We start from the raw sequence: 22,965 nt of genomic DNA, 5'->3' as shown, positions 1-22,965 counted from the left end.
GCAAGTTCATGTTCACAAAATCAAGGTCTAGGAGCAGAATCAGGCCATTCAGCCCATCGTCCACTCCGCCATTCAATCATGGCTGATCTATCTCTCCCTCCTAACCCCATTCTCCTGCCTTCTCCCCATAACCCCTGACACCCGTACTGATCAAGAATCTATCTATCTCTGCCTTAAAAAAATATCCATTGACTTGGCCTCCACAGCCTTCTGTGGCGATGAGTTCCACTGTATTCACGTTCTTCTGCAGCAACTGACGAGTGCTTTCTTTTTCCAGTCCGTTCCGTGTGAGGGTACTGCCAACTCATGATGCCAGCAAAGTGCGGGCCAGTGGTCCAGGCCTGAACTCAGCTGGGGTACAAGCGAGTCTCCCGGTGGAGTTCACCATCGATGCCAAGGATGCCGGAGAGGGGCTGCTGTCTGTCCACGTCACGGTACGTCTACAATAGTTGCCACTCAGTGCAGTGTGCCTAGGGTTGCCAACCATCTCACTCCCAAATACAGGACAAGGTGACGTCACCGCCGGGCGCCCCACGTGACCTCACCCAGCCAGCGGCCACCTGCTCCCGCTCCACCAATGGCGGCCGCCCGGGCCGGGAGGCGAGTTGCTACGCAGCCTCCATTAGGCAAACACACTCGGCCCCTCTCCCCGAACACACTCCATTAGCCTACACTGTCCCGGCCTACAGCGGACTGCGGCCTAATAGGGGACAAGGGCAGTTCCTTATGGGACAAACCAATTTACCCCAAAATACGGGATGTCCCGGCTAATACAGGAGCGGACATAGGCCCTTCGGCCCACCGAGTCCGCGCCGCCCAGCGATCCCCGCACACTAACACTATCCTACATCCACTAGGGATAATTTTTACATTTACCAAGCCAGTTGACCTACAAACCTGCACGTCTTTGGAGTGTGGGAGGAAACCGAAGATCTCGGAGATAAACCCACGCAGGTCACGGGGAGAACGTAGAAACTTCGTACAGACGGCGCCCGTAGTCGGGATGGAACCCGGGTCTCCGGCGCTGCATTCGCTGTAAGGCAGCAACTCTACAGCTGCGCCACCGTGCCGCACTAAAGGTGGTGTGGGTGTCTGATACTGGTTGCCTTCTTGTTAAGATGATTCTTGGGATCAACCTGACCGATTTTATTTTTGGAATCTGTTGGAATGGACTGATGGGTGACACACAGTGGTGCAGCGGGCAGAGCTGCTTACTCTCAGCGGCAGAGTCCCGGGTTCCATCCTGACCTCAGGCGCTGGCTGTGTGGAGCTTGTACCTTCTCCCTGTGACCTCGTGGGTTTCCTCCGGGTGCTCCGATTTTCTCCCACCATCCTAAAGACGTGCAGGGCTTGTAGGTTGATTGGAACAGTTGGATGTTGTGTGTCCCGGGAATGTGGCTAATGTTTGGGAACATGGCTAAGTTTGGGAATGTTGCTAATGTTTGGGAATGTTACTAATGTTTGGGAATGTTGCTAACGTTTGGGAATGTTGCAAACATTTGGGAATGTTGCTAACATTTGGGAATGTTGCTAACGTTTGGGAATGTTGCCAATGTTTGGGAATGTTGCTAATGTTTGGGAATGTTGCTAACGTTGGGGAGTGTGGCTAACGTTGGGGAACATGGCTAATGTTTGGGAATGCTAATGTTTGGGAATGTTACTAATGTTTGGGAAAATGGCTAATGTTTGGGAATGTTGCTAATGTTTGGGAATGTTGCTAACATTTGGGAACATGGCTAACGTTTGGGAACATAGCTAATGTTTGGGAACGTGGGTGATGTCATTCCCAGGATCAGGAAGGCAAACCGAAGAAGGCGAACATCCACAACAACAACGACGGCACCTACCGGGTGTCCTACATTCCGGATAAGACGGGCCGCTACACCATCGTCATCAAGTACGGTGGGGATGAGATTCCTGCTTCTCCGTACCGAATCCGGGCGGCGCCGATGGGAGATGCCAGCAAGTGTACCATGTCAGGTCAGTGTGCTCCAGCAAGTGTACCATGTCAGGTCAGTGTGCTCCAGCAAGTGTACCATGTCAGGTCAGTGTGATCATAACCTCAGGGTGGGAGATGCCAGCAAGTGTACCATGTCAGGTCAGTGTGCTCATAACCTCGGGGTGGGAGATGCCAGCAAGTGTACCATGTCAGGTCAGTGAGCTCCAGCAAGTGTACCATGTCAGGTCAGTGTGCTCATAACCTCGGGGTGGGAGATGCCACAAGTGTCCCATGTCAGGTCAGTGTGGTCATAACCTCAGAAGTCAGCAATTAGGTAAGATCTAATTGATCCAGAGGAAGCAGTTGAGGCTGGGACTATCCCATCGTTTAAGAAACATTTGGACAGGTACATGGACAGGACAGGTTTGGAGGGATATGGACCAAACGCAGACAAGTGGGACATTGTTGGCCGGTGTGGGCGAGTTGGGCCGAAGGGCCTGTTTCCACGCTGTATCACTCTGTGACTCTATGAAGGGCCTATTTCCACACTGTATCACTCTATGACTCTATGACTATCTACTGACCAGGTTAATTCCCGGGATGGCGAGACTGACATATGATGAAAGACTGGGCTTGTATTCGCTGGAATTTAGAAGGATGAGAGGGGATCTCATAGAAACATATAGAATTCTTAAAGGATTGGACAGGCTAGATGCAGGAAAAATGTTCCCGATGTTGGGGGAGTCCAGAACCAGGGGTCACAGTTTAAGAATAAGGGGTAGGCCATTTAGGACTGAGATGAGGAAAAACGTTTACCCCCACAGAGTTGTGAATCTGTGGAATTCTCTGCCACAGAAGGCAGTGGAGGCCAATTCACTGGATGTTTTCAAGAGAGAGTTAGATTTAGCTCTGCGGGCTAATGGAATCAAGGGATATGGGGAGAAATAAAATATGGGGAGAGATAAAATGATGCGTTGTATCTTAGCGTGTACTTAAGCACTTTATTACACCCTTCCAAGGAGCCACGTTCATACCTGGTCGAAGTGGACGGGGTCATCTACAGACGCAACCGTCAACACATCTGTAAGGCGTGGAGGCGTGGGTTCGAATCCCACTTCTGACACCATGTAATAAAGTGCTTAAGTACACGCTAAGATACAATGCATAATTTTATCGAAGCACTTACATCATAGGACCTGCAGTACATTACAGCTCCCAGCTGCTACATCTACTGCCTGATGTAGGCGAGTTCTTAATATTATAAAGCACCTACTAGGCGGGACTTATTCACAAAATGCTGGAGTAACTCAGCAGGTCAGGCAGCATCTCGGGAGAGAAGGAATGGGCGACGTTTCGGGTCGAGACCCTTCTTCAGACTGATGTCAGGGGGGGCGGGACAAAGGAAGGATATAGGTGGAGACAGGAAGATAGAGGGAGATCTGGGAAGGAGGAGGGGAAGAGAGGGACAGAAGAACTATCTAAAGTTGGAGAAGTCGATGTTCATACCACTGGGCTGCAAACTGCTCAGGCGAAATATGAGGTGCTGTTCCTCCAATTTCCGGTGGGCCTCACTATGGCACTGGACTATGGTACTAGGCGGGACTACTACTAACAAGCATGTAATGAAGTGCTTGAGTACACGCTAAGATACAAGGCATCATTTTATTGAAGCACTTACAATGTCCACTGGAGCACTGCAACCTTTCCCATTCCTTTGCAGGCTCCGGCCTCGGGCCCAGTGTCCAGCTGGGAGAGGAGCTGGGAATGAAGGTGGATGCGAAGGCGGCGGGGAAAGGCAAGGTCACCTGTACAATCTGTGCCCCCGACGGCACGGAGGTGGAAGCGGAGGTGATTGAGAATGACGACGGGACGTACAACATCTACTACACAGCCCCGGAGACTGGCACCTATGTGGTGTACGTCCGCTTTGGAGGAGTGGATGTGGCCAACAGCCCCTTCCGTGTCGTGGTGAGCATTGGTCTCTTGCTGCTGTTAAAGACAACGCTAAAACACAACGCAAAGATCGGGCAAGACAATCAAGACTTTATTTAAATTAAATTATTTGTTTAAATTATAATGTTTTATTCTCAGTTGTTCACTGTATGTCGTGTTGTTACTTGCGAGCGGAGCACCAAGGCACATTCCTTGTATGAGTACATACTTGGGGAATAAAATGTATTCAATTCAATTCAAGTTAAGAGCATCAAGTACAGTGATCACTGGGATCAATGCAGGAGATTGGTCACCACACAAAGACCCACCTGCTCCTTATAGACAGAACCTCCCTTTGATGTGCACGGCGTCCCCTTTGATTTCCCTTCCCCACAGGCACTCAAGCCTCCTCATATGGCCCTACGACAGTCATAGGTCAAGCACCTCAGGAAGACGCAGATTAACAGACAATAGGTGCAGGAGTAGGCCATTCGGCCCTTCGAGCCAACGCCGCCATTCAATGTGATCATGGCTGATCATTCTCAATCAGTACCCCGTTCCTGCCTTCTCCCCATACCCCCTGACTCCACTATCCTTAAGAGTTCTATCTAATTCTCTCTTGAATGCATTCAGAGAATTGGCCTCCACTGCCTTCTGAGGCAGAGAATTCCACAGATTTACAACTCTCTGAATGAAAAAGTTTCTCCTCATCTCCGTTCTAAATGGTCCACCCCTTATTCTTAAAATGTGGCCCCTTGTTCTGGACTCCCCCAACATTTGGAACATGTTTCCTGCCTCTAACGTGTCCAACCCCGTAATAATCTTATACGTTTCGATAAGATCTCCTCTCATCCTTCTAAATTCCAGTGTATACAGGCCTAGTCTCGCCAGTCTTTCAACATATGACAGTCCCGCCATTCCCGGGAATTAACCTAGTAAACCTACGCTGCACGCCCTCAATAGCAAGAATATCCTTCCTCAAATTTGGAGACCAAAACTGCACACAGTATTCCAGGTGCGGTCTCACTAGGGCCCTGTACAACTGCAGAAGGGCCTCTTTGCTCCTATTCCAATTGCCATTTGTTCTTTCACACTGTCTTGTAAACTGGAGGTGGTTAGTTTGCAGTGGAACCTGGAAAGCACATGGTGTTTATCTCAATCAGAACTTGCTTCATACTCTTGATTAAATGAGTTATTGATTACCTTTTGGCCATGTAATTTGTAAAATCAATATTACACACCCAGAAGTCATTGAATCACACAGCATGGAAACAGGCCCTTCGGCCTAACATGTCCATGCCGACCAAGGTGCCCCATCTACACTAGTCCCACCTGCCTGCGTTTGGCCCATATCCTATTGAATTGAATTGAATTGAATAAGTTTATTGGCCATGTATGTACACGTACAAGGAATGTGCCTTGGTGCTCCGCTCGCAAGTAACAACACGACCACACAGTAAACAGTTAAGAATAAAGCATAAAAACTTTAAAACATTAAGAATCCAACATTATAGTTTAATGTTTATCCATGTACATATCCAGATGTCTTTTCAATGTAGTTCTAGTACCAGCCTCAACTACCTCCTCTGGCAGCTCGTTCCATACACCCACCACCCTCCTGTGAAAAGTTGCCCCTCTGTGTTCCCCATTTAATATTTCCCCTCTCACCTTAACCCTATGTCCCCTGGCTCTTGATTCCTCCACTCCGGTAAAAGACTGTGCAATTACCCTACCTATTCCAAAAGCTAGTTATAAATGTAGAATATTTTTATCACCTCTGCAAATGATTATTTTGTGTGCTCGTTACGGATGGAAGCCTCTGTTATACATGTGGGCTTTCTCTCAGTAATTGTAGTTAGAAAGTAGGTGCAGGAGGAGGCCATTTGGCCCTTCGAGCCACCACCACCATTCATTGTGATCATGGCTGATCATCCAAAATCAGTAACCTGTGCCTGCCTTCTCCCCATATCCCTTGATTCCACTAGCCCCTAGAGCTCTATCTAACTCTCTTTTAAATTCATCCAGTGAATTGGCCTCCACTGCCCTCTGTGGCAGAGAATTCCACAAATTCACAACTCTCTGGGTGAATTTTTATTTTCTCACCTCAGTTTTAATTGTAATTAGTTTATTAGCCAGGTATGCAAAAACACGCAAGGAATTTGATACACTCATACCACAAAAGCAACAAGACTCACAACTACATAAAAATTGACATAAACATCCACCACACTGCTCTGTGATGGAAGACAATAACACATTAGCTTCTTCCCTCCTGAGCGTGACCTAGATATTAGGTTGAACACTGGAGAATCTTAAAGCAAAATATTTGAAAGTCTTGTAAACAAAGCATTTCTCACATGTCGAAGGTAGACACAAAATGCTGGAGTAACTCAGCGGGTCAGGCAGCATCTCGGGAGAGAAGGAATGGGTGACGTTTTGGGTCAAGACCCTTCTTCAGACCCATTCCTTCTCACCAGAGATGCTGCCTGGCCCGCTGAGTTACTCCAGCATTTTGTCTCTACCTTTGTTTTTGTTAATGATGACTTGATTCAAAGCAAGGTTTTTGGAAATCTTGAACAGAATTTGCTTCTTCCATGAGCAGCTTGCTACAAGAGTAGACTTTGGCTGAGAAAGAAGGGGAACACTCAGCCTGCCAACCCCAACACATGCTTTTCAGGCAGCAGTTTGCTAGCTTTGTGCATGAATATGTACAGGACCTGCCAGGCTGTTGACCATGAGTTGGAGAATATACATGTTTATAACTGCAATGCTATCTGTAAATTAATAGGAACTAAAGGTGATGCACAACGTTAAATTTGGGCACGTCGTACACTTTTACAGTGCCAGGCAAATTTACTGGATAAAATTCAGTATTGTGAAACATTGTGATTAATTTAGACACAAGGAACTGCAGATGCTGGAATCATGTGCAGAACACAAAGTGCTGGAGTAACTCAGTGTGTGGGGCAGCATCTCTGGAGGACATGGATAGGGTCTGGACCCCTCCTTCTTGAGTCTGAACCAAAATGCCGTCTATCTACACCGACCAGCCAAATCACTATGACCTGATGAGCCAAAACATTATGACCACCTGCCTAATATGCTGTTGGTCCTCCGTGTGCAGCCCCATACTCAGCAGGGTGCGATGCACTGTGTATTGTGACACATTCCTCCCGTGACCACCGTCAAAATTTTCTGTGACTTGTGCCACAGTCGACCTTCTGTCGGTTCGGACCAGACGGGATAGCCTTCGTTGCCCTCGCGCATCGATGAGCCTTGGGCGCCCAACACCGGTTTGTCGCCGGTTTGTGGTTTGTCCCTCCTCGGACCACTGTCGGTCGGTACTCACCACTGCTGACCGGGAGCACCCCTCAAGCCTTGCCGTTTCAGAGATGCTCCGACCCAGTCGTCTGGCCATAACAATTTGGCCCTTGTCAAAGTCGCTCAGGTCTTTACTCCTGCCCATTTCTCCTGCATCCAACACATCAACTTCAAGAACTGACTGTTCACTTGCTGCCTAATATATCCCACCCCTTGACAGGTGCCATTGTAACAAGATAACCAATGTTATTCACTTCACCTTTCAGTGGTCATAATGGTTTTGGCTGATCGGCCGGCGTATGTCCTCCAGAGATGGTGCCTGACCCTTTGAGTTACTCCAGCTCTCTATGTTCTGTGTGATTTGGTTCAGCTTGAAGGGGAAAGAGTTGGGTTGAATGTTGGCGTGTGTTTCGACACTAACTTGCCGTTTGCCATCCATCAGGCTACAGATGAAGTTCCAATCATACCTCAGCAGTTGGTACAACAGCAGCAGCAGTCTCTAAACGCATATCCCCCTGGCTTCCAACCCTGGGTACAGACTTTAATATATTAAACTTTCTATTCTTCTCTTCTTCCCTATCTAGTGTTCACAGCTGGCTGGGATCTGCCACCTGGACTGCTTCATTCCTTCCCCTCTCTGTCCTTTTTCAGTTGTGTGACTTTTTTTGTTTCACTAGCCGGTGGATGATAAGCTCTCAGATTTAAGCAGGTCTGATCTGTTTTGCAGCTTGAACAGGGGACTCTGCTTTGAGATGCCTGTTACTGATACTGTTAAATGAAGGGGAATGTCAACCAGCATCATCACTCAAACGCAGAACACAGAGCGCTGGAGGAACTCAGCGGGTCGGGCAGCATCTGTGGAGGGAATGGACAGGGCGATCTTGGGTTGGGACCTTTCTTCAGACGGTGCGGAGTGACGGGGGAGGGAGAAAGATGGAAAAGATAGGTGGATGTAGGACAAAGCCGAGCGAGTGATAGGTGGATACGGCGGGGGAGAGATTGGCAGGTGGATAGGGTGACGAGATGACAAGGATACAAATGGGTGTCAGGTAATGAGAGAAGATGGCTGAAATTTCAAGACTGAGGAACACAATCAGTTATAACTACACTGCTAAAGTAGTACAGATGTCAGAAGTTTTTGTGATCATTATAGTTAATAGAAAATTCTGGATTAGAACGGGTGGCCACGGTGGCGCAGCGGTAGAGTTGCTGCCTTACAGCGAACGCAGCACCAGAGACCCGGGTTCGATCCTGACTCCGGGTGGTGTCTGTACGGAGTTTGTACGTTCTCCCCGTGACCTGCGTGGGATTTCTCCGAGATCTTCAGTTTCCTCCCACACTCCAAAGACGTACAGGTATGCTTGGTTAATGTAAAAATTGTCCCTAGTGTGTGTAGGATAGTGTTAATGTGCGGGGATCGCTGGTCGGCGCGGACCCGGTGGGCCGAAGGGCCTGTTTCCGCGCTGTATTTCTAAACTAAACTAAAATAAATTAAAAATGATTAGGGTGTCACTTTGAATTAGCCTTGAATCAGTTGAGTTGAGTTTATTGTCACGTGTACCGAGGTACAGTGAAAAGCTTTTGTTGCGTGCTGACCAGCCAGTGGAAAGACAACACATGGTTACAATCGAGCCGTCCACAGTGTGCAGGTACATGGCAGAGGGAATAACGTTTGGTGCAAGGTAAAGCTCGATTAAAGACCGTTCAGGGGTCTCCAATCAGCTTGGTGGTAGGTCAGGACTACTCTCTAGTTGGTGAGAGGATGGCTTAGTTGCCTGATAACAGCTGGAAAGAGACTGTCCACCTTGATAAATGATTGGATTGCAGAGCAAAGTAGGGGAGATACAAAGACCTCCAGATGCTGGGAATGGGATGTGAGGGGAAATGCAGAAACAGTCGGCTGCTGAGGCCACACCTGTGGACACAGGGAACGATCAGCATCTTCAAAGAATGGGTCGACTAGGCTTGTATTCACTGGAATTTAGAAGGACGAGAGGGGATCTTATAGAAACATATAAAATTCTTAAGGGATTGGACAGGCTAGATGCAGGAAAAATGTTCCCGATGTTGGGGGAGTTTAGAACCAGGGGTCACACAGTTTAAGAATAAGGGGTAGACTATTTCAGGAGTGAGGTACTGATTTTGGATGATCAGCCATGATCATATTGAATGGTGGTGCTGGCTCGAAGGGCTGAATGGCCTCCTCCTGCACCTAATTTTTGATGTTTCAGGTTGAAGACCCTCTTTAGTTCTGAGGAAGTGTTTGAGCTGAGACGTGTGGGGGGTGATGGGGATGGGTGGTGAGGGCAGGTGGGTGGGATGGGGATGGGTGGTGAGGGCAGGTGGGTGGGAATTTGGAGAGAGCAGGGTCCTGAAGTGAAGACTGAGGGTTTGGGTGTTTGAGCCCAATCGCTGAAGGCCAACGTGTAGACACAAAGAACTGCAGATGCTGGTTCACAAAAAAAGACACAAAGTGCAGGAGGAACTCAGCGGGTCAGCCAGAATCCTTGGAGAAAATGGATAGGTGAAGTTTTGGGTTTGGCCGAAACGTCACCCATTCCTTTTCTCTAGAGGTGCTGTCTGACCCATTGAGTTACTCCAGCTTTTTGTGTCTATTTTGGGCCGGGACCTTCCTTCAGAAGTATGTTCTCGGTTATCCACTCTGATGATCTTTTCTGCTTTAATGTTCTTTCCAGGCACAGGTGAAGAGGAAGCTATCCTAACTGTGTTGGCATCTTGAGCACTTTCTCTTCTCCCCCAACCCCGTCTTCTTTCTGACTTTGCACATCGTAGATCGTTTGCTTCTTAGCAACGGGTGATTAATGTGGAGTAAACTCTCGTTCCAGCTGCATTGAGCCCACCTGGAGCTGAGCCTAGAGCAGTGCGCATACCTGCTCAGGTGCACTAACATTGCGGCCATTTATGGGCGTTTGTTGCTTCAGGTTTGACGGCTTGCGGCCCAGTTGATTGTTTGAAGGGTTTGGTTACAGGTACTCAACCACTGAAGCTGCAGAATGCTGGGAATTCTCAGGGAGCGAATATTTTACAGCCTAGCTGTACGCCGATCAGAGAAAGCATTATGACCTGATGATCCAAAACATTATGACCACCTGCCTAATATGCTGTTGGTCCTCCGTGTGCAGCCCCATACGCAGCAGGGTGCGATGCACTGTGTATTGTGACACATTCCTCCCGTGACCACCATTAAAATTTTCTGTGACTTGTGCCACAGTCGACCGTCTGTCGGTTCGGACCAGACGGGATAGCCTTCGTTGCCCTCGCGCATCGACGATCCTTGGGCGCCCAACACCCTGTCTGTCGCCGGTTTGTGGTTTGTCCCTCCTTGGACCACTGTCGGTCGGTACTCACCACTGCTGACCGGGAGCACCCCACAAGCCTTGCCGTTTCAGAGATGCTCTGACCCTGTCGTCTGGCCATAACAATTTAGCCCTTGTCAAAGTCGCTCAGGTCTTTACTCCTGCCCATTTTGACTGACTGTTCACTTACTGTCTAATATATCCCACCCCTTGACAGGTGCCATTGTAACAAGATAATCAATGTTGTTCACTCCGCCTGTCAGTGGTCATAATGTTTTGGCTGATTGGTGTATGTTCTGGTTATTTTAGAATATTAGCAATTTCTGTGTTGTTTTTGTTTTGCTGTTAAGGGCGGTGCAGCGGGTAGAGCTGCTGTCTCACCCCTGCAGAACCCCGGGTTCAATCCTGACCTTTTGCACCTTCTCCCTGTGGCTTTCCTCCGGGCGCTCCGGTTTCCTCCCACACTCCAAAGACGTGCGGGTTTGTAGGTTAATTGACCCCTGTAAAATTGCCCCAGGTGTGTAGGGCGTGGATGAGAAAGTGGGATAACGTGGAACTAGTGGGAATGGGCAATTGATGGTCGGCGTGGACTCGGTGGGCCGAAGGGCCTGTTTCCATACTGTATCTCAAAATTAAACTATACGTTCCTTTCACCCTCTGGATGAAATGTTGGGTTAAAAACCACTATATTTGTTCCAAAATAAAGTCTTGAAGAATTTTGACCCTCCTTACCTATTAATAAAACCCATTTTCCCCTCATTTGAGTTCTGGGCCTGAAACACAAATTTTGGTAAATTGCCTTTTAACAACTGGTATCGCTGATGGTAGGGTTGCCAACTGTCCCGTATTAGCCGGGACATCCCATATTTTGGGCTAAATTGGTTTGTCCCGTACTGGACCGCCCTTGTCCCGTATTAGGCCCGGGGAGACGCTGTAGGCCCGGACAGTGTAGGCCCGGAGGCCCGGGCGCCGCCTGACGGAGGTTGCATAGCAACCCGCCTCCCAGCCTGGGCTGCCGCCATTGGTGGAGCGGGAGCACGTGCCCGCTGTCTGGGTGAGGTCACGTGGGGCGCGGGGCGGTGACGTCACCTTTTGTCCCTTATTTGGGAGTGAGATAGTTGGCAACCCCTAGCTGATGGAGATTTGAGAGTGGGCAGCAATGATTGTTTCATTGACCCTTACCTGCAACAACCACAATCCCTGCGCTGAATATGCTTTCTGAGCCACGGGTATTAAAGAACCCTGCTATCAGATGCTGGTGAAGGCCACAGCTTTGCATTTGGCTGGCTGGTTATTTGTGAGTGAATATTGGTAAGGAAAATTTGGCAAACGGTGAAAACTGCAGGATTTTGACATGGCAGACACCTCAATGCTGGAGTAACTCAGCGGGACGGGCAGCATCCCTGGAGAGAAGGAATGGGTGGCGTTTTGGGTCGAGCCCCTTCGTCAGACCCATTCCTTTTCTCCAGAGATGCTACCTGTCCCGCTGAGTTACTCCAGCATTTTGTGTCTTGCCTTCGATTTAAACCAGCACCTGCAGTTCTTTCCTACAGATTTTGACAAGTTTTTTGTAAACTGAAATGCAGCATTTTCCAAAGAATAGATGATAGAGTGGGTGTGTGTTGGCCACAATATTGTGAGATATGTATTGTTGAATTACCTCTTGCATTCTCTGGTGCTGTACCCAAGGTCCACGATGGGGTGTTCGTGCCAACTGACGAAATGGATCGCCTGGGCTTGAGACCATTTGATATTGTCATCCCCTTTGCTCTTAGAACAGGGGAGATCACAGGTAAGACATGCTTTACGATCTATGGTTTTTCATCTTGCCTTGAATATGATCTTTTGTCTGAAAACATGCAAGTTACAGATTGTTCTGCTGGAGAGTTGGGGCGCTCAGCAAAGAGTCATGTTCACAGGTGATAGGAGCAGAATTAGGCCCTTCGGCCCATCCAGTCTACTCTGCCGTTCAATCATGCCTAATCTAACTCTCCCCCCTCAACCCCATTCTCCTGCCTTCTCCCCATAACCCCTGGCACCCGCACTAATCAAGAATCTATCTGCCTCTCTGCCTTAAAAATATCCACTGACTTGGCCTCCACGGCCGTCTGTGGCAAAGAATTCCACAGATTCACCGCCCTCTGACTGAAGAAATTCCTTCTCATCTCCGTCAACAGCGTTATAGCAATGTAGAGCACAGAAACTGGCCATTCGGCCCATCTTGCCCGTGCCGGGCCTGTTGCATTTGGCCCACATACTTCTACACCCTTTCTTTCTACATATCTGTCCAAATGTCTTTTAAAAGTTCTGATTGTATTCCATTTCTACAGCTTCCCCTGTCTGCCCGTTCCAGGTATGGACTACCCCCTGAGTGGGGAAAAAAGTCACTCAGAATTATATCCTTGCCCTCTAGGTAGAATTTTGGATGAAATTTATTACATTTGTTTTTGTTTTTTAAATCTTACTTTTGCTGTGCTCCCTCATAAATGTATCTCTCTTGTGTTTTGTATGTAAGTCATCTTGTGCCTCTGTACCCTGTGGTTTTGGAATCCTCTACCTTGGGAAATGGCCTCGTGTGCTATCATCTTCTGTGATAATAGACAATAGGTGCAGGAGGAGGCCATTCGGCCCTTCGAGCCAGCACCGCCATTCAATGTGATCATGGCTGATCATTCTCAATCAGTACCCCGTTCCTGCCTTCTCCCCATACCCCCTGACTCCGCTATCCTTAAGAGCTCTATCTAGCTCTCTCTTGAATGCATTCAGAGAATTGGCCTCCACTGCCTTCTGAGGCAGAGAATTCCACAGATTCACAACTCTCTGACTGAAAAGGTTTTTCCTCATCTCAGCAACTGGAGTACTCTGGTTAAGTTTGACCTGAATCAGGACAATAGATCCTCAGTGTCCTCCCACATTGCCACGAGTATAAGTTGATCCCTCCAATAACAACCTGCATCTTACAATAAAGCCCAATATCTGGGTGGTAAAGGTGGTTTCTCAGTGTGGCACGGTGGTGGCACGGCCGTTGAGTTGCTGCCTGACAGCGCCGGAGACCCAGGTTCGATCCTGGCTGCGGGTGCTGTCTGTACGGAGTTTGCACGTTCTCCCTGCGACTGCGTGGGTTTTCTCCGGGTGCTCCGGTTTCCTCCTACACCCCAAAGATGTGCAGGTTTTTAGGTCAATTGGCTTCGGTAAAAATTGTAAATCGTTCCGCGTGCGTAGGATGGTGCTAGTGTGCGGGGATCGCTGGGCGGCACGGACTTGGTGGGACCAAGGGCCTGTATCTCTAGACTAAACTCGTGTACATGTGGTCACTGGTCGGCGTGGTCTTGCAGGGCCGAATGGCCTGTTTCCATCAGGGCATAAGGAATAGGAGTAGAATTAGGCCATTCGGCCCGTCAAGTCTACTCCACCATTCAATCATGGCTGATCTATCTCTCCCCTCCTAACCCCATTCTCCTGCCTTCTCCCCAACACCTCTGACCCCTGTACTACTTAAACTCTTTAGTGCCACCAAAGACAGCCCATAGAACTTCAGAAAATGCTGGAGTAACTCAGCGGATCTGGCACCATCTCTGGAGAACGTGGACAGGTGACTTCCGTGCTGAATCTCTCAAAAAACCCCAGCTGCTGGTTGTAAAACAACTTGTTCTTCCCCCTGAGGGCTTGGTGCTCCTGTAATAAATTCAGGTAGAACCAGATCTGACTTGGGAACAGAGAGCTATAGTTTCACGGGCAGGTGCAGGAACGGGTGATGTTTGGGATCAGTTAGTTCCGCAGCTGTGCCGACGCTGTCTGATGTTGTGTTTCCAGCGCGCTCTCCTAATTAATGTTTAAACGCCGCGTTACAAACTGAGACCAAACCTCTCACCCAGTGGCAATTAATGAACCTCTAGAGGTGACCCTGGCGTTAGTTTCCCTGCTCTTTCCTGCTTTATATCGAGTGCATTTTTCTCACCATGTGCCCAAATTCAGCTCCAGTTTGTAGTTTACTTTAGTTTAGAGATACAGCGCGGAAACAGGCCCTTTCGGCCCACTGGGTCCGCACCGCCCAGCGATCCCCGCACACTAACACTATCCTACACACACTAGGGACAATTTTTACATTTACCCAGCCAGTTAACCTACAAACCTGCACGTCTTTGAAGTGTGGGAGGAAACCGAAGATCTCGGAGAAAACCCACGCAGGTCACGGGGAGAACGTACAAACTCCGTACAGACGGCGCCCGTGATCGGGATCGAACCCGGGTCTCCGGTGCTGCATTCGCTGTAAGGTGGGAATTCTGCCGCTGTGCCACCGTGACACCCATGAAGGAAACGCTGCAGGGCTGGCTATTGAGCACCCAGGCCACGCTCCCATTTCACCCCGACCATCAGGAATGGGCAGCAGTCTGAAAACCATGAGCTTCAGGTTGAAGAATAACTTCCTCCCAGCATGCATTCTGCTCTTGAACACAACACAACACCAACCACAGCTATGAACCTCTATGTCAACATGGGAAACTTCAAATGCTGGTTTATAAAAAAAGATACACAGTGCTGGAGTAACTCAGCGGGTCAGGCAGCATCTGTGGAGAACATGGATAGGTGACATTTCACAGAGTGCTGGAGTAACTCAGTGGGTCAGGCAGCATCTGTGGAGAACATGGATAGGTGACGATTCAGGTCAGGACCCTTCTTCAGCCTCCTATGCCTGCCCATGCAGTCTGAAGAAGGTCCCCAACCCAAAACGTCACCTATCCAGAGATGGTGCCCGATCCGTTGAATTACTCCAGCACTTTATGGTTCTATAGACTGTCTTTGGTGGCACTAAAGAGTTTGAGCTTTTTGCACCAGTATTGTGAATTAGTTCATTGAATAGGTCGGCACGGTGGCGCAGCGGTAGAGTTGCTGCCTTACAGCGCCAGGGACCCGGGTTCGATCCTGACTACGGGCGCTGTCTGTACGGAGTTTGTACGTTCTCCCCGTGACCTGCGTGGGTTTTCTCCTGTATCTCTGGTTTCCTCCCACACTCCAAAGACGTACACGTTTGTAGGTTAATTGGCTTGTTATAATTGGTAAATTGTCCCTAGTGTGGTTAGGATAGTGTTAGTGTGCTGGGATCGCTGGTCGGCGCGGATTCGGTGGGCCGAAGGGCCTGCTTTCGCACTGTATCTCTAAACTGAACTAAAGTCAGAATTTATTATGTAGTACCTACACGTATTGCGTTTACTCACCTGGTAAGCTGCAGCAAGTTAGAATTTAATTATTCTGTTGTCGGTATACATGACAATAAAACAATAGACAATGGACAATAGGTGCAGGAGGAGGCCATTCGGCCCTTCGAGCCAGCACCGCCATTCAATGTGATCATGGCTGATCATTCTCAATCAGTACCCCGTTCCGGCCTTCTCCCCATACCCCACTGACTCTATCTAGCTCTCTCTTGAATATATTCAGAGAATTGGCCTCCACTGCCTTCTGAGGCAGAGAATTCCACAGATTCACAACTCTCTGAATGAAAAAGTTTCTCCTCATCTCCGTTCTAAATGGTCCACCCCTTATTCTTAAAATGTGGCCCCTTGTTCTGGACTCCCCCAACATTGGGTACATGTTTCCTGCCTCTAACGTGTCCAACTCCTTAATAATCTTTCGATAAGATCCCCTCTCATCCTTCTAAATTCCAGTGTATACAAGCCTAGTCACTCCAGTCTTTCAACATATGACAGTCCCGTCATTCCGGGAATTAACCTAGTAAACCTACGCTGCACGCCCTCAATAGCAAGAATATCCTTCCTCAAATTTGGAGACCAAAACTGCACACAGTACTCCAGGTGCGGTCTCACTAGGGCTCTTGACTAATGGCTGTACAGGGCTGGCCTGGGTAATTGTTTTAAAAGTAAGCTTTCTAACATTGCAGCCAGATTGCTGCTGTCGTTTACGAGGCCAACAATACTCTATTGACTGAAGCTGATGTGGAAACCATCCCTGAAGTCCCGCTCTGTCCTTTGATGAAGGAAACACAAACTCAAGTTCAGAGATCAGTTTACCACAGAGGTCACAGCTTGGCTGGGTTCCCAGGGTAGAGGATTCCAAAGCTACAGGGCACAGAGCTACAGTGGGAGAGGACAGATTTGACACTGACGTCAGGTTGACACAAGTAACTGCAGGTGCCGGTTTACAAAAGAAAAGAGAAAAGGTGCTGGAGTAACTCAGCAGGTCAGGCAGCATCCCTGGAGAACATGGATAGGTGACGTTTCACAGAGTGCTGGAGTAACTCAGCGGGTCAGGCAGCATCTGTGGAGAACATGGATAGGTGACGTTTCACAGAGTGCTGGAGTCACTCAGCGGGTCAGGCAGCATCTGTGGAGAACATGGATAGGTGACGTTTCACAGAGTGCTGGAGTGACTCAGTGGGTCAGGCAGCATCTGTGGAGAACATGGCTAGGTGACGTTTCACAGAGTGCTGGAGTAACTCAGCAGGGCAGGCAGCATCTCTGGAGAACATGGATAGGTGATGTTTCCCTACCCTAGTTCAGACTGGAGAAGCATGTCCCCATGTGAAGAAGGGCCTCGACCTAAAACGTCACCCATCCATGTTCTCCACAGATGCTGCCTGACCCGCTGAGTTACTCCAGCACTCTGGAGAACATGGATGGGTGACGTTTTCACAGAGATGCTGCCTGACCCGCTGAGTTACTCCAGCATTTAATCTTATTTTTAATGCCAGGGTCAATTTTAGTGTTGGATAAGTTTCTTTGGGTCTAGACTGTGGTTGTGGGGAGGGGGGGGTGGGGGGTTGGAGAAAGCTGGAAGAGATGTGGATGCAGGAAAAAACCGGGCGAGTGATAGGTGGACACTGGTGTGTGGGACGATTGACAGACGGATGGAGTGAGTGATAAAGGCTGGAGATGAAAAGGGGACAAAGGGCTGTTAGATCAGGAGAGAAGGGGTGATATGTGAAGCCAGAGGGAGGGATATTGGTGGGGTGTGGGGAGATAGGTGGTGGGGCATTGGGAGTGTTAATGGTTAGTTTTTGCCTATACCAGATTGCAAGGCCATTTATTTTGATTTGAAAGTGCAGTAGCAAACTTTCTCTCTTGGGGATATTGCAACCAACACCAATGAAGAGGTGGCTTAGTGTTTATTTATCTATTACCATTCTTGTGAATTGAATTGAATTGAATTGTATAAATGTAATTGTCCAAGGATGAACACATACAAGGAATGTGCCTTGGTGCTCCGCTCGCAAGTAACAACACGACCACACAGTAAACGCAGAGGAAATGCAGAGGAAACCCTCTCTGAATCTTGAAATGTCATTTCTAAATCTTCATGAGTGATAGGAACAGAATTAGGCCATTTGGCACATCAGGTCTACTCTGCCAATCAATCACGGCTGATCTATCTCTCCCTCTCAACCACATTCTCCTGCCTTCTCCCCACAGCCCCTGACACCCGCACTAATCTTGTCAAGCAAACAGCTGTAAAAGGCAGTATTTGAACAGGATGTTAGATCTAGGCACTACAACCTCAAACAAGATCTGAACTACAATAGACTTATTATCATTATCATTATTTATGTACAGTGTAATATGTTTACATATTCTGTTGTGCTGCAGCAAGTAAGAATTTCATTGTTCTGTCTGGGACACGTGGCAATAAAACGCTCTTGACTAGACAGCCCAGGCTGACGTGTGAAGATATGTGTGAAGAAGCTGGCTGATTTCACCATCGTGAACTTTGATTTTATTGAACTAAATCGGTGGTGTTATTGCTTGCAAAGCTTCTGTGAACTAAACCTGCACCTGGTAATCTCTGGCTGTTTCTGCCCAATCAGGTGAAGTACGAATGCCGTCGAACAAAACGGCGAAGCCGGAGATAATCGATAACCACGACGGTACGGTCACAGTGAAGTACGCGCCGACAGAAGCCGGTCTTCACGAGATGCATATCAAATACAATGGCAACCACATCCCAGGTAACCACAAACCCTGTTGTGAAAGTGGTCTGGTAAATACACCATCATGTGCACTCTTAATAAAACACAGTGTCAGTCCTATAACTTGAAGCTCAAAAAAAAGTATTTTACATTTTGCCTGTTAACGTTTAAATTCAGCAGAATGTTATCAAGCTAGAAAGGGTACAGAGACGATTTGCGAGGATGTTGCCAGGACTAGAGGGTGTGAGCTACAGGGAGAGGTTGAGCAGGCTGGGTCTCTATTCCTTGGAGCGCAGGAGGATGAGGGGTGATCTTAGAGAGGGGTGATCATGAGAGGAACAGATCGGGTAGATGCAGAGTCTCTTGCCCAGAGTAGGGGAATCGAGGACCAGAGGACACAGGTTCAGGTGAAGGGGAATCTGAGGGGTAACTTTTTCACACAGAGGGTGGTGGGTGTATGGAACGAGCTGCCAGAGGAGGTAGTTGAGACTGGGACTATCCCAACGTTTAAGGAACAGTGAGGTAGGTCCATGGACAGGTTTGGAGGGATATGGACCAAACGCGGCCAGGTGGGACTAGTGTAGCTGGGACATGTTGGCCGGTGTGGGCAAGTTGGGCCGAAGGGCCTGTTTCCACACTGAATCACTCTGTGACTCTATGGAGGGCCTGTTTCCACACTGTATCACTCTGTGACCTTATGAAGGGCCTGTTTCCACACTGTATCACTCTGTGACTCTATGAAGGGCCTGTTTCCACACTGTATCACTCTGTGACTCTATGAAGGGCCTGTTTCCACACTGTATCACTCTGTGACTCTATGAAGGGCCTGTTTCCACACTGTATCACTCTGTGACTCTATGAAGGGCCTGTTTCCACACTGTATCACTCTGTGACTCTATGAAGGGCCTGTTTCCACACTGTATCACTCTGTGACTCTATGACTGTAATGACTGCAGGGTGAGGGGCAGCATGGATGGGTCAGGCCTATCTTCCACACGCGGACAGGACTTGATTGATTGTGTCGTGGTCAGGAAGAAGGGTCCCAACCCTAAACATCATCCACCATGTCTTCCAGCGATGCTGCCTGACCCGCTGGGTTCCTCCAGCACTTTGTATTGTACGCAAGACTCCAGCACCTGCAGTTCTTTGTGTTATCACAACAATCTGTCTGGCTAAGATTAGACACAATGTGCTGGAGTAATGGGCCAGGCAGTGCCTCTGGAGAAAACTGATGGGTGACGTTTCTGGCCGGGACCCTATTTCACTCTTCAGCCTGGTTAAGATAAGGTTTAGGTGTATTATTGTCACGTGTATTGAGGTACAGTGAAAAGCTTTGTTCTGCAAGCCATCAGATCAGATCAGATAATAACCTGAACCAGGGGCCACAGTCATAGAATAAAGGGGAGGCCATTTAAAACTGAGGTGAGAAAGAACTTTTTCACCCAGAGAGTTGTGAATTTGTGGAATTCTCTGCCACAGAAGGCAGTGGAGGCCAATTCACTGGATGAATTTAAGAGAGAGTTAGATAGAGCTCTAGGGGCTAGTGGAATCAAGGGATATGGGGAGAAGGCAGGCACGGGTTACTGATTGTGGATGATCAGCTATGATCACAATGAATGGCGGTGCTGGCTCGAAGGGCCTAATGGCCTCCTCCTGCACCTATTTTCTATGTTTCTAACATACATGGATATAATGAGTACAAACTCAAGTACAATAGGTAGAGCAAAGGGGAAGATACAGAGCGCAGAATATAGTTCTCAGCATTGTAGCGCATCAGTTCCACAGACAATGTCCAACGTCCGCAATGGGGTAGAGGTGAATCGGACAGTGCCCTAGCTTATGGAAGGACGGTTCTTCAGACTGTAGGTGCTTGGCGTTTGTGGTACTGTTGACGCCTGTACTGCCTGCCTACAGGCCAAGGTATGCAGTGAGATTGGTATTGACATTGGCAATTGTCTGTTAACTTTGTGCTTGTTGCCTTTCAGAGAGTCCACTGCAGTTCTATGTCAACTACGGAGGCACGGGCCACGTGTCAGCCTTCGGACCAGGCCTGGTCTACGGGGTGGCCAACAAGCTGTCCACCTTCACCATCGTGACTGAGGATGCCGGGGAGGGTGAGCATTCTTACCAAACTGCAACCAATCGCTGTGGAATCTCTGTGACCAGCGGGCCGTGAGTCTGTGGCCACAGACAGCAGTGAAGGCCAAGTCATTGGGTATTGTTCATAAGTTCTAGGAGCAGAATTAGGCCATTCAGCTCATCGAATCTACTCCGCCATTCAATCATGGCTGATCAATCTCTCTAGCCCAACCACATTCTCCCGCCTTCTCCCCAAAAACTCCCCAGAATTAAAACTGAGATTAATAGGTGTCAGGGGGGGCGGGACAAAGAACATTGACTTCTCCAATTTTAGATAGTTCCTCTGTCCCTCTCTTCCCCTCCTCCTTCCCAGATCTCCCTCTATCTTCCTGTCTCCACCTATATCCTTCCTTTGTCCCGCCCCCCTGACATCAGTCTGAAGAAGGGTCTCGACCCGAAACGTCACCCATTCCTTCTCTCCTGAGATGCTGCCTGACCTGCTGAGTTACTCCAGCATTTTGTGAATAAATACCGTTGATTTGTACCAGCATCTGCAGTTATCTTCTTATACTAGAGATTAATAGGTTCTTGATTAGGAAGGGAGTCAAAGGTGATGGGAAGAAGGCAGAAGCATGGGGTCGAGAGGGAAAGACAAATCAGCCATGATTGAATAGAGGAGAAGGCTCAATGGGCCGAATGGCCTAATTCTGCTCCTTCTACATCTAGACCATAAGGGGTAGGTCACCACTGCCTGCAAGTGTACTGGGGTACAGAAGCAGCCAGCCATGATAATATGATGCTCAATCTACAACTGTTAGTGAAGATCTCACATCATTCTGCTCAGCGATGTTCTCAAGCATATTTAGCTCCGGGTTTGGTCCAAGTAGCGTTTGTCAAATTGCATCAAAGTTCCGAAACGGGTAGAATCGGAAAGATACTGCATGGGGAAAGGCCCTTTGGCCTATGAAATCCATGCTGACCCGCTTACACTAATTCCACGTCCATCATTTACCCTGCATTCCCCTCAGTTTTATCTCCCCCCCACCTCGACCCAAATTCTATCACTCATCTGCAAGCTAAAGTCAACTTAAATGGCCAATAAATCGACCACTTGTTCGGATGTGGAGGAAACGGGATCACCTGGAGGACAATGGCAGGAAATGAGATGTAAACGCAACATGAAATCAGTGCGGCACGGTGGCGCAGCGGCAGTGTTGCTGCTTTACATCGCCAGAGTCCCGGGTTCGATCCTGAACACGGGTGCTGTGTGCAGGCAACGTCTCTGGACAATGTGGTAGGTGACAGTATGGATCAGCACCCGCCTTCAGTCTGAATAAAGGTCTCGACCCGATACTTCACCTATCCATGTTCTCCAGAGATGCTGCCTGACTCGCTGAGTTACTCCAGCACTCTGTGAAACGTCACCTATCCACGTTCTCCACAGATGCTGCCTGACCCGCTGAGTTACTCCAGCACTCTGCCTACCTTTGTTATAAACCAACATCTGCAGTCCCTTGTTATTACAAGTTTCATGTAAGTTTGGAGATGATAAAATAAGCAGCCATCTAATGTATGTCAGTAGTAACAATTTGGCTGGTGAATTGGAGTTATTGATCCGTAGTAAGACAATAGACAATAGGTGCAGGAGTCGGCCATTCAGCCCTTCGAGCCAGCACCACCAAGCACTGTGACCATGGCTGATCATCCACAATCAGTGCCCCGTTCCTGCCTTCTCCCCATACCCCCTGACTCCGCTATCATTAAGAGCTCTATCTAACCCTCTCTTGCAAGCATCCAGTGAATTGGCCTCCACTGCCTTCTGAGGCAGAGAATTCCACAGATTCACAACTCTCTAGTAGATTCCATTCATTTTGATAAATATTTTGCTTGGGTTTATTTATTGATTGATTCCTCTTCTTGCGTCCAGGTGGTCTGGATCTGGCCATTGAGGGCCCTTCGAAGGCAGAGATCACCTGCATTGACAACAAGGATGGCACGTGCACTGTCTCGTACCTGCCTGCCCTGCCCGGAGATTACAGTATCCTGGTCAAATATAACGAGAAGCACATCGCTGGGAGCCCCTTCACGGCCAAAGTCACAGGTAACGGGAGCCTCGCCTGCCAAGACATCGCACCAGGGAGGATCACTTCCCACGGGACGAGGGTTGCCAACTTCCTCACTCCCAAATAAGGGACAAGTAAGGATGTCACTGTGACCTCACCCAGCCAGCGGCCACGTGCTCCTGCTCCACCAACGGTGGCCGCCCGGGCCGGGAGGCGGGTTGCATAGCCTAACGGAGGTTTCAGTGAGGTAGATGGTTGCTCAGGACCGCTCTCTAGTTTGTGATAGGATGGTTCAGTTGCCTGATAACAGCTGGGAAGAAACTGTCCCTGAATCTGGAGGTGTGCGTTTTTACACTTCTGTACCTTTTGCCCGATGGGAGAGGGGAGAAGAGG

General features: G+C 48.7%; 1 protein-coding gene across 1 annotated transcript in view; it reads left to right on the top strand.

The window, feature by feature from the left end:
* LOC144601564 (filamin-B-like) overlaps window positions 1–22,965 on the top strand; it is a 175,263-nt gene that overhangs the window by 117,434 nt on the left and 34,864 nt on the right. Inside the window, 8 exon segments of the mRNA XM_078413762.1 lie at window positions 278–434; window positions 1,791–1,980; window positions 3,660–3,907; window positions 7,635–7,724; window positions 12,199–12,301; window positions 18,329–18,469; window positions 20,416–20,544; window positions 22,437–22,610. Of these exon segments, the coding sequence (XP_078269888.1) occupies window positions 278–434; window positions 1,791–1,980; window positions 3,660–3,907; window positions 7,635–7,724; window positions 12,199–12,301; window positions 18,329–18,469; window positions 20,416–20,544; window positions 22,437–22,610 (1,232 nt within the window).

This window comes from Rhinoraja longicauda, chromosome 17, assembly GCF_053455715.1.
Source record: "Rhinoraja longicauda isolate Sanriku21f chromosome 17, sRhiLon1.1, whole genome shotgun sequence".
NCBI lineage: Eukaryota > Metazoa > Chordata > Chondrichthyes > Rajiformes > Arhynchobatidae > Rhinoraja > Rhinoraja longicauda.
This window is presented reverse-complemented; position numbering and strand designations above follow the sequence as displayed.